Source organism: Globicephala melas, chromosome 21 (assembly GCF_963455315.2).
Source record: "Globicephala melas chromosome 21, mGloMel1.2, whole genome shotgun sequence".
In the NCBI taxonomy this organism is placed as follows: Eukaryota; Metazoa; Chordata; class Mammalia; order Artiodactyla; family Delphinidae; genus Globicephala; species Globicephala melas.
The window spans coordinates 29,340,381-29,354,509 of NC_083334.1; the positions used below are offsets into that span (position 1 = coordinate 29,340,381).

The following is a 14,129-nucleotide window of genomic DNA, read 5'->3' on the forward strand; positions in this document are numbered from 1 at the left end:
AAAATAATGGCTATATTTCCTGATGCTGTACAATATATCCTTAAAGCATCATTGTTTTTTTCTAATTGGGGTATAGTTGCTTTATTTATTTTTTATGTTTTTATTGGGTGTTTGTTTTATGCATAGTGGTTTGTACCTCTTGATCCCCTAACCCTATCTCGCCCCTCTTCCCTTCCCTCTCCTCCTGGTAACCACTGGTCTGTTCTCTATATCTGTCAGTCTCTTTCTGTTTTGTCATGTACATTCATTTGGTTTTTTAGATTCCACATATAAATGATAACAGAGTATTTGTCTTTCTCTGATTTAGTTCACTGAGCATAATACCCTCCAGGTCCACCTACGTTGTTGGGAATGGAATCTTGTGTCCTTTTGATAAGCCCCATCACCTTTTTTTCCTTACTTGCTGACGTCACAAGATGTTTTTGGTTCATCTCATATTTTCCGTGCTCCAGGCCAAGTATCGGCTCCGTCTCCAAAGAGCCCGGGTTCCTTTGATTGGAGAATGGTGTTTAGAAATGAAGATGTGAGTGTTCTGTGTGCTTACTGTTACAGGGTGTTGCTTCTAGGCTCCCTCCGTGAACCGAGGTGGGAAATGTATGTCCGTATTCTGAACGACACATATATACATGCCTATACTGAGTTTACTTTGCTACCTTGGATTTTAATCAAACACCACAAGGTTATTCCAGCCTTCCACCTTTCCATATTTGTAACTTCTTTCTTGAACAGTAAAACCTGATTCTAATTACCTCCAATACATTTTCTTACTCGTTCATGTCTAATATGCACATAAGGTGGTTTGAGAATTGCAAACCACTGTAGGAAACATTCCCTAACTAGATTACAGCATTTATGTACAGCTCTTTCTGTCTTAGCCTTGCATATCCCATCAGGATAATGCTAACTTAGATTAGTTCTTTCCTTCCCCACCTCCTTCAGTGTGCTTATGTTTTTCATTTGTGATATGGTAGGCTCAGTTGTTAGTGTTGGTATGCCATTTGGGGTTCTCCCACATCTTGGGGGCATGTGCATCTGTGTCAGGGGAGAGTTTGAAGGGTATGTGCAACATTACTGTAGTTCTAGAGCTACTGTTTTTCACAAAGGTTTGCCCAGAGTGTCATCCCTCCTCACCCCTGCTGCCCCACTCTCATTTCCTCTTTTTCTCCCACTTTCCCACCCACCCTCTACATTACCAGTCTCTCTGGTTTCTAGTTCATCCTTTATTTCTTCTGCACAGGTGAGCACACACGCGTGTATTTCCTTTTATCTCCTTTTTTCGTACATGAAGGGCAGCATACTGTAGATAGTCTTGCATTTTGGTTCATGCGGTTACTCCACGCCAGTTCAAAGAGCTCATCCTCAGTTTTTTCTTTTTTTAACTTTATGATATGGCATTATGTGGATGTACATGGTTTATTCAACCACTCTGAATATGGGCATTTAGATTGTTTCCAGGATTTTGGATTCATCAAGAGGCAGTGAATAACCAGGGGTGTGTGTGTTTTTGTATTGTTGGTGGTATACGTTCATGGTTGAATTCTAGAAGTGGAATTGCTGGACCAAACGGTAAGTACGTATATACCTAGTTTTGTTAGATATTGCCAAATTCTCCTTCAAATGGCTGTGCCGGTTTGCATTCCCACCAGCAACGTAGAGAATGTTTGTTTCCCCATGACCTCACAAACAGAAGGTGTTGTCCTAGATTTTAATTTTGGCCAGTCTGAGAGGTGAGAAATGGGAATCTCAGTGTTTTAATTTGTGTTTCTTTGAGTTTGAACATTTTCTTTCATGTTTAAGAGTCACTACCTTGTGAATTATATTTGTGTGTTTTTATTTCCCATTTATCTGTTGGAATTTTGGTCTTTTTGTCCCTTTATATGCTAGGGATGTTAGCCCTTTGTCTGCGGGATACGTTGTAAACATTTTCTCCCAGTTTGTCAGTTGTCTTTTAACTTTGTTTATGACTTTTTTGTCATGCAAAACTCTTTTTAATGTATAATAGTTCTTTTAATGGCATAATTTATTCAATTATTCAGAGAATAGCATTCATTATCTGTTAGAATGTGAAAGTGAATTTAAATAAACTACTTTTAGACAAGTGTACCTCATGGATTTCTTTGCTGTTTTTCTGAAGTATTAATGCAAATCCAGATAGCATATTATTTCACCCTTAGATGTCTCAGTATTTATCTCCAACAAGGATTTTTTTTTTTTTTTTGCGGTACACGGGCCTCTCACTGCTGCAGCCTCCCCCGCTGCGGAGCACAGGCCCCGGACGCACAGGGCCAGCGGCCATAGCTCATGGGCCCAGCCGCTCCGCGGCATGTGGGATCTTCCCAGACTGGGGCACGAACCCTTGTCCCCTGCATCGGCAGGCGGACTCTCAACCACTGTGCCACCAGGGAAGCCCCTCCAACAAGGATTTTAAGAAACATAACCACTGTGCCATTAACTTACCTGATAGAGGTGAATAATAATTTCTTAATTATTCCATACTCAGTCCATATTCACATTTCCACAATTGTTTAAAATATGCCTCTTTCAGTTGTTTCTTTGAATTGAATCTAAACATGTCCATATAGTTATTCCATTGGGAAGCCCATTCATTGTTTCTTGAATTGATGCTAAAAGCTGTAACACTTGTACTGATGTCCTTCAGAAGTAGAGTCAAGTGAAGTCACTTGGACATAATCCCTCAGTTTAATGACCATTGTACATGGATCGGTTTGACTCCTGTGAGTGACAAGCATACTTTGATAGTAAGGAAGGGCCAAATAAGTGACTTCAGGGTTCAAGAAGTGAGCCTTGTTGTGTTTCACTATACATAATAGCTATAATTCTGGAGGGGAAAAAATGGGAGAACACTGGCCCTTATTTAGCAGTAACATGTTAGAATTTAATACGTAGGATAGCAGTGGCTGCCTGCTGTTTATGCTGAGCCTTTTAAAAGTTAATAATAAATCTATATTGTATCTTTTAAACTTTTTATTTTGAGATAATCTCAGATTTATTAAAAAAAATTGTAAGAACGGTACTAAACTTTTTTTTTCCTGAACTACTTGAGAGTCAGCTGCCATGATGCTGTCTCACCTTTGAGAACTTTATTGTGTATTTCTTACAAACGGGGACATTCTCCTTGTGTTACCTAGTGCTGCATAATGAATTACCATAAAACTTAGCATTCTAAAACTACCAGTGTTTATCATCCCATAGTTTCTGAGAGTTGGGAATCTGGAAGCAGCTTAGCTGTGTGGTCTGGCTCAGGAAAACTCAGGAAGTTGCAGTCAAGCTCTTAGCTGGGGATGGCGGTCTGTTTCCCAGATGGCTCAGTCACGTGGCTTTGATGGGACACCGTCAGGTCCTCACTGTGTGGGCCTCTCCATAGACTGCTAATTTGTCCTCATCCATGGAAGCTAACTTCTCCTAGAGCAAGTTCTCCAAGAGAGCTGTAAAGAGTTTGACCTGTCTTGAAGTGGGACAGTCACTTCAACTTCATTATATTTGTTACAAGAAATTAGTTGCTAAATTCAGCCCACACTCAAGTGGAGGGAAATTAGGCTCCACCTCTTGAAAGGAAGAATATGAAAGAACTAGTGGATATTTTTTTAAACTTTCACATCTTACAGAGCTGACACAACGATCAAAATCAGGAAATTAGCATCTGATTACTACCATCCGATGCTCATATTCTATCCAAGTTTGCCCAGTTGATCCAGAACGTCCATTATAGCAGAAGGGTCCAGTTGAGAATCATTTGCTGCATTTAGTTGTTGTGACTCTTAAGTCTTCAGTCTGGAACAGCTTCCCCATCTTTCCTAGACTTTGACCTTGAGGCTTTTGAAAGTTAGAAGGCAGTTATTTTACAGAATATCCCTCAGTTTGGTTTCATCTTGTTCCTGATGATCCAAGTTCTGCATCTTCAACAGGAATATCACAGAAATAATCTCACATACTACATCCTGTAGGTGGTGCAGGACTTGAATGTGTCCCATTACTGGTGATGTCCACTGATCATTTGGCTAAGGTGGTATCTGCCAGGTTTATCCACTGGAAAGTTGCTCTTTTTTCCCTTTGTAATTAAAAAGTTTTGTGAGGAGGTAGACCCTTTAATATCCTGTTCTGTCACAGACACTTAACCTTGCTCAGCCCCACCTAATGGCTTTAGGACTGAATTGATCAGGAAGGAGTAAAGGAAGAAGTATTTGTATTTGAGAAGGTAGAATTTGCCAGATACCTAAGAAAGCTCTGTTAAACAATGTGCATTTAATTTAGGGAGGTTGTCATTGTATCTCCTGAATACAAGAGCCATTGCGGGGTCACGGAAAGAGTGCAGGGCCAGGGCTTCAATCAGGCTCTGCCAGCTGCGGGGTGAGCTTGAACAGCCACGTGGTCTGCTTCTCCACTGGAGGTGGGAGTTGTGAGGGGGAGTCTGTCTGGCCATCTGTCTACCTACTTACCTACCTACCTATGAAAGTACTTCATAAATCGTAAGCCTTTATAAAAGCTAATGAAACTACATTTTGTTATTCCAGCAGAATTCAGACAACTTCTAGAGTCCCACAAATACTACTTCAAATGCTTTTCCCTCAGTTAAGTCTTAATTGGGTTGGAGATGCTTCTACATCTATAGAATCAACCTACACAGCACAAAAATACTCTCCCGCCTTTTGTCATTTTTTGCTTCACTTCCAACTTCCAAGTCACAGTGTCCCTTCCAGTTGGTTTAGATTGTCCCCTTATGTTACATAATGGTCTCTTAGTAAAGTAAGATTCAAACTATACGCAAAGGTCGAGAGGTGAATACAATGAAGCTCCATAGAGTTTTCACCCAGATTTAAGTTATCAAGGTTTTGCCATATTTGTTTTATCCGCTCCTTTATTTCACTCTTTTTTTAAAATTTATAAGAAGTAAGTCTCACCCTATGTACTCTTAAAAATATGTATCTCTAAGGAGTATGGAGTTTGCTTTTATAGCCACAAGCTCTTATTACACTTAGCAAAACATATAATTCCTTGCTATCATCTGAATTCAGTCCAAATCAGATTTCCTTGATTGTCTCAAATATCTTTTTATCTTCCCACAAAATACTTATTAATTACAAAGGGGAAATAGTAATTTTATAGTGGAGAAACCTGGAAGGCACCACCTTAACCAAGTGATCAGAGTTTAACATCACCATTTGGACAGCATGTGCTTCCTGACCTGACGTACTGAGAGGCCCAGCAGTACTGCAGTGGTGTCCCGGCAGCGGCATGACCTGGACCCAGACAGGAGGAAGCATCGGACAGACAAATGTTTGAGGGACATTTCTACAAACCAAGTGACCAGTACCCTTCAGAATGTCAGGGTCATGAAAGACCTGAGGAGACATGACAACTAGATGAAATGGGGGATCTTGGATTAGATCCTGGAACAAAAAAAGGATGTTATTTGGATAACTGGCTTAACTCAAAGGTGACCTATAGATTAGTGTAACAGTATTGTGTCAGTGTCAATTTTCTGGTTTTGATCCTTGTGTGATGGTCACAGATGGTGTTAGCACTTGGCAAGCCGAGTGAAGGACATATGAGGACTCCACTATTTTTGAAACTTTGAAATTGTTTCAAATAAAAAGTCTTGTAAAGGGTGGTTTATTCACATCAGGATCCAAACACATTACAATTGGTTTGTTATATTAGGGAATAGACAAGTATAATTAGTTTTAACCTGCCATCTTAAATAATCACATTTAAGGGCTTCCCTGGTGGCGCAGTGGTTGAGAGTCCGCCTGCTGATGCAGGGGACATGGGTTCGTGCCCCGGTCCGGGAAGATCCCACATGCCGCGGAGCGGCTGGGCCCGTGAGCCATGGCCGCTGAGCCTATGCGTCCGGAGCCTGTGCTCCGCAACGGGAGAGGCCACAACAGTGAGAGGCCCACATACCGCAAAAAAAAAAAAAATCACATTTAATAAAAACTGATTACTCGACAGCTTTCTTCCTTTTTCTTTCTTTCTCCTCCTTCATCTATATCTGGAGACTTTTAAATTCCTGAACTAATATTTCAAATTCCTGACTTGATATTTCTGATTTTTTATTTCGTTTTACTGGAGGATAAGAGTTTGTGGCAGTTGTCTCCAAGTATTTCAAATAAGTTGCAGGCCTTTGTTTTAATCTCCATCACTGCAGCTCCCCAATTAAAGATCTCCGATGACCGGCTGACTGTGGTTGGAGAGAAGGGCTACTCTATGGTTCGGGCTTCTCATGGGGTTCGGAAAGGTGCCTGGTACTTTGAAATCACGGTGGATGAGATGCCGCCAGACACCGCTGCCAGACTGGGCTGGTCCCAGCCGTTAGGTAAGCTGGGGCTATGATACGGACGTGGCAACTGGTGGAGAGGTATAGACCATCTGGCTAAGCTTCATGACTTGTATGCTTATTGGATTGTGGTCATAAAATTCAATTCCTGAGGGTTTAGGTGGTTTGCAGTTCCTAGGAATATTTTTATAATTCATTGCTTGTGAGAAATAGTTCGTTAGCCATTTTACAAAACTGTCAAAAAAGTAAAAAAAGGAGAATATTTTCCTTTAGCAAACCAGAGTTGACTTGCAGTTCTGACTTCCTGTATATCTTTTTATTGGGACAGGTAACCTTCAAGCTCCCTTAGGTTATGATAAATTTAGCTATTCTTGGCGGAGCAAAAAGGGGACCAAATTCCACCAGTCCATTGGCAAACACTACTCTTCTGGCTATGGACAGGGAGATGTCCTGGGATTTTATATCAGTCTTCCTGAAGACACAGAGACAGCCAAGTCACTGCCCGATACCTATAAAGATAAGGTGAGTCTGTCCTCCCGAGAGATTCCTGGGTTGAAGACCCGTGGCAGCTGATGGCTTCAACTGTGTGTTCTCTTAATGATGCTTATCCATTTACATCTTTCCCAACATTTCATTTTGAAAATTTTAAGACATAACAAAATTGAAAGAACTTAAAAGTCAGTGTCCGAATACCCATCACCTAGATTCTGCCATTAACATGTTATGCATTCATTCCTCCACCCGCACACCCACCCACCCACACATACATCCATGTTTTTTTAACCCCCGCCAAGTACTTAAGGGTGCATATCATTAGCTAGAGATTAACTTTTGTTTAGTTTTTTCTTTTGATATAAAATTTACAATATAAAATGAAATGTACAAATTTTAAGTGTACGTTCACTGAGTTTTGAGGTTGAGCCAACCCCCCGTGGAGACGTTGAATCTTACACTTCAGGAAGTTCCCTCATACTCCATCCTAGTCAGTGCCAGCTCCTACCGGCACTGAGGCAACTACTGTTGTGAATTTTTCCCCGCATCACAATTCTGTTCCATTAGTTTTGCTTGTTCTTGAACTCATGTAAATGGAACCATGCAGTGTGTGATCTTTTGTGTCTGGCTTTTATTGTTTGTTATAATGCTTTTGAGGTTCTTCCATGCTGTTACAGGAATCTGTGGTTTGCTCCTTTTTACTGCAGGGTAGTTTCCATTGTGCGATACCACAGTGCTTACCCATATTCCTATTAATGGACACTGGGGCCATTTCAAGTTCGGGTTTATTATACATAAAGTTGCTATGCGTATTCTTGTACAGACCTTTTTTGTCAACGTGTTTTTATTTCTTTTTAGTCAATGCCTAGAAATAGAATTACTGGGTCATTATACATTTAGTTTTATAAGAGATTGTCAGACTCTCCATTCCCACTAACAGCGTATGAGTATTTTAGTTGCACTACATCCTTGCTAGCATTTGTTGTTACCAAACAAGTCTAGCCACTTTGGTGGGTGTGTAGTAGTATCTCATTTGGTTTAAATTAGCATTTCTTTGGCGACTAATGATACTGGACATTTTTTTATGTGCTTACTGGCTATTCATCTGTCTTCTTTTGTGAAGTTTCTGTTCAAATATTTTGACTTTTTAAAAAAATTGGGTTGTTCGTCGTCTTAATGAGTTGTAGGAGTTCTTCATATATTCTGGATTACAGTCTTTTGTTGGAAATGGCTTTTTAAAAAGTATTTTTCTCCTACTCTGACTCTTCTATTCATTTTCTTAATGGTGTCTTCTGATGAACTGAAGTTCTTAATTTTTATGAAGTGCATCTCAGATTTTTCTTTACAATTATATTGCTTTCTATGAGTTAATAAATCTTTGCCTGCTCTCAGGAAGTCATGAAGGTATTCTTCCATGTTTTCTTTGAAAACATGGTTTTAGCTCTTAATCTAGGTTTCTGATCCACCTTGAATTCATTCTTGTGAATGACGTGGAGTAGAGGTCAAGGTTAGTTTTTTTTATAAATTTATTTATTTATTTTTGGCTGTGTTGGGTCTTCGTTGCTGCACGTGGGCTTTCTCTAGTTGCGGCGAGCGGGAGCTACTCTTCGTTGCGGTGCACGGGCTTCTTATTGTGGTGGCTTCTCTTGTTGCAGAGCACGGGCCGTAGGTGTGCGGGCTTCAGTAGGTGTGGCACGCAGGCTCAGTAGTTGTGGTGCACGGGCTTAGTTGCTCCGCGGCATGTGGGATCTTCCCAGACCAGGGCTTGAACCCATGTCCCCTGCATTGGCAGGTGGATTCTTAACCACTGCACCACCAGGGAAGCCCCCAAGTTTAGGTTTTTTTTTTCTGTGTTGATACCCACTTATTCTAGCCCCATTTTTTGAAAACTCCTTTCCTCATTTCTTTGGTTCCTTTTGTGACAGTCCAGTGACTGTGGAGATCGATTCCTGGGCTCTCTGTTCCGCTGACCTATTTGTTGACCTTTATTTCTGCCAATAGTCCAGTGACTGTGGAGATCGATTCCTGGGCTCTCTGTTCCGCTGATCTATTTGTTGACCTTTGTTTCTGCCAATGCCACACTATCCTCATTATGGTAGCTTTAGAGTAAGTGCTTAAATCGGGTGGTGTCTCCTCCAAGGTTGTTCTGATAATAAACAGTCAGAGCACGTTGTATTGGTGGCATCACACTGCTGACTGTCGTCACTCCTGCCACCACCTAGAACTTTCAGCCATATGAGTGCTTGGTTCTACAGTGCACAGAGGTCTACGGTTACCGCGAGGATACTGTTGGAATCCTTAAAATTATGTAGTGTTTCATTTCCATTATAAAAATTTGTTTTTAATTTGAATAAGCAATTACTAATATGTCCATAAAATGGAATACTGTGGAACTGTTCAGAAGAAAATGAATGTCAGAGAATTCCCTGGCGGTCCAGTGGCTAGGACTCCACGCTTTCACTACTGAGGGTGCAGGTTCAATCCCTGGTCAGGGAACTAAGATCCCACGAACCACGTGGTGCGGCCACAAAAACAAGTTAAAAAAAAATTAATGCCATATGTTTACCCGGGAGTGAATAGTTAAACAGAGTCTTAGGAACCAGTAAGAAAGGAGTGACCCAGAGACCACCTGTGGGAGAAACAGGTAGGGAACTAGGAGGGAAGGAAGTGACCCCCCCCCCAAATCTTAGTAAGGGCCTTTTGGGAAAATATTTAACAAGCATGTGCCATCTGGTAATTCTAAAGACACACATAGTTGTTCAAAATCTAACAAAGCTGACTGCAAAGATTTTAAATTTCTGTTCAGAACACAAGGACTCAGTGCTATTTGTGTGAATCTGGCTTTCCCCCCCCTCCCCCATGATGATGTAGCTGATGCTTCATTTTTCCTTTTTTTTTTTTTTTTTCTTTCCTTCTCTCTTGGTTTTCAAGGCTTTGATAAAGTTCAAGAGTTATTTGTATTTTGAAGAAAAAGACTTTGTGGATAAAGCAGAGAAGAGCCTAAAGCAGACTCCCCATAGCGAGGTGAGTCACGGTCATCAAAATGTCAGAATTAGAAGAATTGGAACATTGGGTCCAACCCCCTTATTATGAAAGTGAGGGAATTGAGTCCCACAGGAGGGATGAAGGGATTTCTGCTAACACAGCAGCAGCAGGGCCAGCGCACTCTCCTGCCTGCCGTGTTTTGTTCTTTCTGGGCTACCTGCTGCTGCTATGAGAGCAATGACCTGGATTCTTAGAGAAAAGGGGGTATAAAACAGTGGCCAAATAAGAAAGCCTGAGGGCAATTGAGGAAGCAAGTCAGAGATACTTATCCTTTGTCAGAGGAGGTAGCAAGTGCGGAAGGAGGAAACTGGAATAGGAGATTCAGGGCCTCGGTATGTGACCCGGGGGGGCAGCAGGAGCTGTGATGGCTCGTTCAGTGCCTTCTAGAACTTTTCTGCCTCCCTTCTCCAGGGTTGTTGGGAACATGTTTGCCCAAGGTCATAGCACAATCAAAGAAGGGCTGGTGCATCTGGACCAACCACAGAGGCCCAAAATAGAAGGGGAAGGGATGGAAGAAAGTTCTGAGCTGGAAACATTTTTCCATAAAAATGCTGTGAAGCCACCTGCGTCAGTAATACAAGCAAATGTAGGAGAAATAAACTAGGATTCCGATTGTTTTTAGGGAAAAAGTAGTAAAGGGAAACAGTTAATTGAACTAAGGAGATAACACAGCCAGAAAATACAGCCAGGCAGAAGATAGCTCTTGCTGGGAAGAAGAGGTAGAGAAAGTTACTTCAGAAAAAGGAGCCTTTTCTGAAGTCCATCCATAGTGGTTAAGAGAATATTCCGGATAGTTTTGAGAGAGAAAGGACAAAGAAATAAGGATTCAGAGACTTTTTTTTTTTTTTGCGGTACACGGGCCTCTCACTGCTGTGGCCTCTCCCGCTGCGGAGCACAGGCTCTGGACGCGCAGGCTCAGTGGCCATGGGTCACGGGCCCAGCCGCTCTGCGGCACGTGGGATCCTCCCGGACCGGGGCACGAACCCGTGTCCCCTGCATCGGCAGGCGGACTCTCAACCACTGCACCACCAGGGAAGCCCGGATTCAGAGACTTTGACAGAAGATCCTGCGAGATTTTCAAAGTAGAAATGCAGAAGTGAGAACCTGAGGCAAGGGAAGGGGACAGATAAATGAGCTCAAAAGGGTATAGTTCCAAGGGATCAGTGGATGACCAGTTACCTTTTATAAATATAATGTAATGAAAAACAGAAAGTGGAACTGTTTGATATAAGTAGCATAGGAATTCAGAAAGCAAATAAGCCTGAGGACCAAGAAAAAAAAAAAAGGCACCATTGCACCTCAAAAAAACCCCAAAACCTAAGGACCAGCTGGAATAGAGCATGTAGATAGGCTCTGAAAAATCTAAGGTATTACATAAATGTCAGCTATTGCTGTTACACAAGCTACATGCTATTCTTAGGATTTCTTCAAATGCTGCCACCATACTGCTGATAAAGGGTTCTCCAACGGAGTTCTTTTTTAATTTGTTCTTTTTTAAAATTCTGAAGTAAAACCATGGTTTTTGTTTCAGATAATTTTTTATAAAAATGGTGTCAATCAAGGTGTGGCTTACAAAGATATTTTTGAGGGGGTTTACTTTCCGGCCATCTCGCTGTACAAGAGCTGCACGGTACGTATCGTCTGTTCATCCTGTGAACACAACCTGAGGGAGATAGGTGGACGGTTGTGGTGAAAGAGCCACTGATGGGATTCTAGAAAGAAATGTGAAAGGCCTAGGAGTGGGATGGGAGCATATTCCTACTGTTACTGCTTGTTCCAAAAACATGTGGGTCCCCCACGAAGTATTTGCTTGGACAGGTAAAGATCATGCAGTTATTATAAAGCCCCATACCTTTCCTTTGGATGTACTATGTGGTCACTGTTGTTCAGTATAAAGGATATAAAGTATTTACACGCATAAGTCAATTTGGTGTTATGTGTCGTGATAACCTACCATCATTAGTAACTGTTGCTTATAGTGATTTTTAAAAAAATATGATCCAGCATGAAGGGACTATCATTAGAGCCTACCAGCTAAAGAAACCAAATTATTTGAAAAGGCAATGCCTGGAAGTTTCCATGTCCTCTTACTCTGTCAGTAGCCCCCATTGAAGTAATATAAGGAACTCTTTAGGTTATAAACAAAAATCAGCACAAGTTTATTTTATTTACCTAATTCTTGATGGCTATTATAGGGTATTGACCACCTTTAGCAGTATTAATGTATATCATTTGTTTCAGTTATACCGTGAATATCACAGCTACATTTAAAGCGAGAAATTTCCCATGTCACATTAAGGTTTTCACTACTTTCTTCTTTTGTTTCTTCATGTCTGCTTGGATTGAATTTATCCCAGGTCTCCATTAACTTTGGACCATGCTTCAAGTATCCTCCAAAGGATCTCATGTACCGCCCTGTGAGTAACGTTGAACATGTCTGCGTGCGTCCTCAGTCTTCTTGCTGCGGTTACTCCAGTCTCACCTCACCTATCTGTTCCTTGTTCCTCCCACAGATGAGTGACATGGGCTGGGGCGCCGTGGTGGAACACACTCTGGCTGACGTCTTGTATCACGTGGAAACAGAAGTGGATGGGAGGCGGAGTCCCCCGTGGGAACCCTGACCAAGTCCCTTTTTCTTTGCAGACACGGACTTCCTGGGGAATAATATGAGCGGGTTTTGTTTTTTAACTGTGACAAATGTTTTCCTGAAGATACTGCAGAACGTGGCCTCTGCTGTAGCAAATTAGAGGCCGGGTGGGTCTGAGAGAGACTCCTTGCCCTTCAGCACTGTCCCTTCTATCACGGCTTTTACTTCGTGTGCCATTCCCAACAGCTGCCGACCCTGGGATCCCATAAGCGCCCTGTGAACTGGGCCTGTGCCATGTACCCCACCAGCTAGACTTGCTGCTTACTGTGTTTTCTAAGGAATGGGTAACCTTGCCCAAGTAGCTAACATGTTTAAAGACATGTCCTTCTGCGGGCATTGCCTCCCTCCCACCTGGTTCCCGAGGAAGTGGTGGGCCTGTTTCTGAGAACAGCTGAAATCCATGGCTGTACATTCCAAATCAGTCTAACAGCTCTTCCCTTTCACCGTGGGTGTGTTTTTGTTATTAATTTTGAGGTGTACCTTCGAACACCGGGATCTATAGTAGAACTATACTTGTGAAGGGAACTTGCTTGCAGCTTTAACAATTAGAAACTCTTCCCAAATAAAACTTGTCTTCGAGTGTGTGTGGCACTTTGCTTCCCTTTCAGGTTGGGGTCCATGTGGCGACAGTGTCGGAACAATAAGGCACTCTGAGGAAGGGGAGCCAGCCTTGGAGGAGAGACAGGTTTCTATCTCCACCCTCCCCCGTTGCTTCGTTCCCTCCAGCCAATTTGACCACCCCCTCTTATCCTGTGAAACCCCTCTCAAGAAGGTGAACAGGGGACACTTCCCTGGGGGTCCAATGGCTAAGGCTCCGTGCTTCCAATGTAGGAGGCCCAGATTCAATCCCTAGTCAGGGAACTAGATCCTACATGCCGCAACTAAAGATCCCGTGTGCCACAGCTGAGACCCGGCACAGCCAAATAAATATTTTAAAATAAATTTATTTATTTATTTATTTTTGGCTGCGTTGGGTCTTCGTTGCTGCACGTGGACTTCCTCTAGTTGCAGCGAGCGGGGGCTACTCTTCGTTGCAGTGTGTGGGCTTCTCGTTGCGGTGGCTTCTCTTGTTTCGGAACATAGGCTCTAAGTGCGCGGGCTCTAGACCACAGGCTCAGTAGTGCCGCACGGGCTTAGTTGCTCCGAGGCATGTGGGATCTTCCTGGACCAGGGCTCGAACCCGTGTCCCCTGCATTGGCTGGCGGATTCTTAACCATTGCGCCACCAGGGAAGTCCTAAATAAATATATTTTTAAAAAAAAGGTGAACAGGAACTTAAAAGGGTAAATGGTCTCCCTCCAGCTCTTCCCTTTGAACTTGTGTGTTGAACTGTGCAGGTTATGTTCCTGCCTTGCTTATCTTCCTTTGTAATACCTGATGATTAAAGGACAGTTTTCAGAAGACTAAAAACTGGAATGTAAGAATGAGCCTTCCCCGGGGGTCCCTAAGTGCTTCCCTGTCCTCCTTTTAATCAGTGGCAGTGCAGTCCTCCCAGGATTGCTCCAGACTTCCCTGTGTGTAACTTCCTACCTAGGTTAATAGAGTGGTTCACCAAGAGTCCGGTAATATGTTGCCAAGGATCCCTATATATTATGCCTGTTTAATTTCCCAAATTTCAAGTGACTGTTGGTATCTTAACACAGAAGCTTTG

At 42.3% G+C, this 14,129-nt stretch overlaps 1 protein-coding gene across 3 annotated transcripts in view; it reads left to right on the forward strand.

Moving 5' to 3' along the window:
• ASH2L (ASH2 like, histone lysine methyltransferase complex subunit) overlaps nt 1-13,063 on the forward strand; it is a 27,592-nt gene extending 14,529 nt beyond the window's left edge. For all 3 annotated transcript variants that reach the window (XM_060291637.1, XM_060291638.1, XM_030833273.3), the window contains 6 exons: nt 6,167-6,334; nt 6,624-6,817; nt 9,719-9,811; nt 11,364-11,462; nt 12,190-12,249; nt 12,346-13,063. In XM_060291637.1, the coding sequence (XP_060147620.1) occupies nt 6,167-6,334; nt 6,624-6,817; nt 9,719-9,811; nt 11,364-11,462; nt 12,190-12,249; nt 12,346-12,453 (722 nt within the window). In that variant the 3' untranslated portion in view covers nt 12,454-13,063. The remainder of the gene's footprint in view (nt 1-6,166; nt 6,335-6,623; nt 6,818-9,718; nt 9,812-11,363; nt 11,463-12,189; nt 12,250-12,345) is intronic.
• Nucleotides 13,064-14,129: the final 1,066 nt, after the last annotated feature.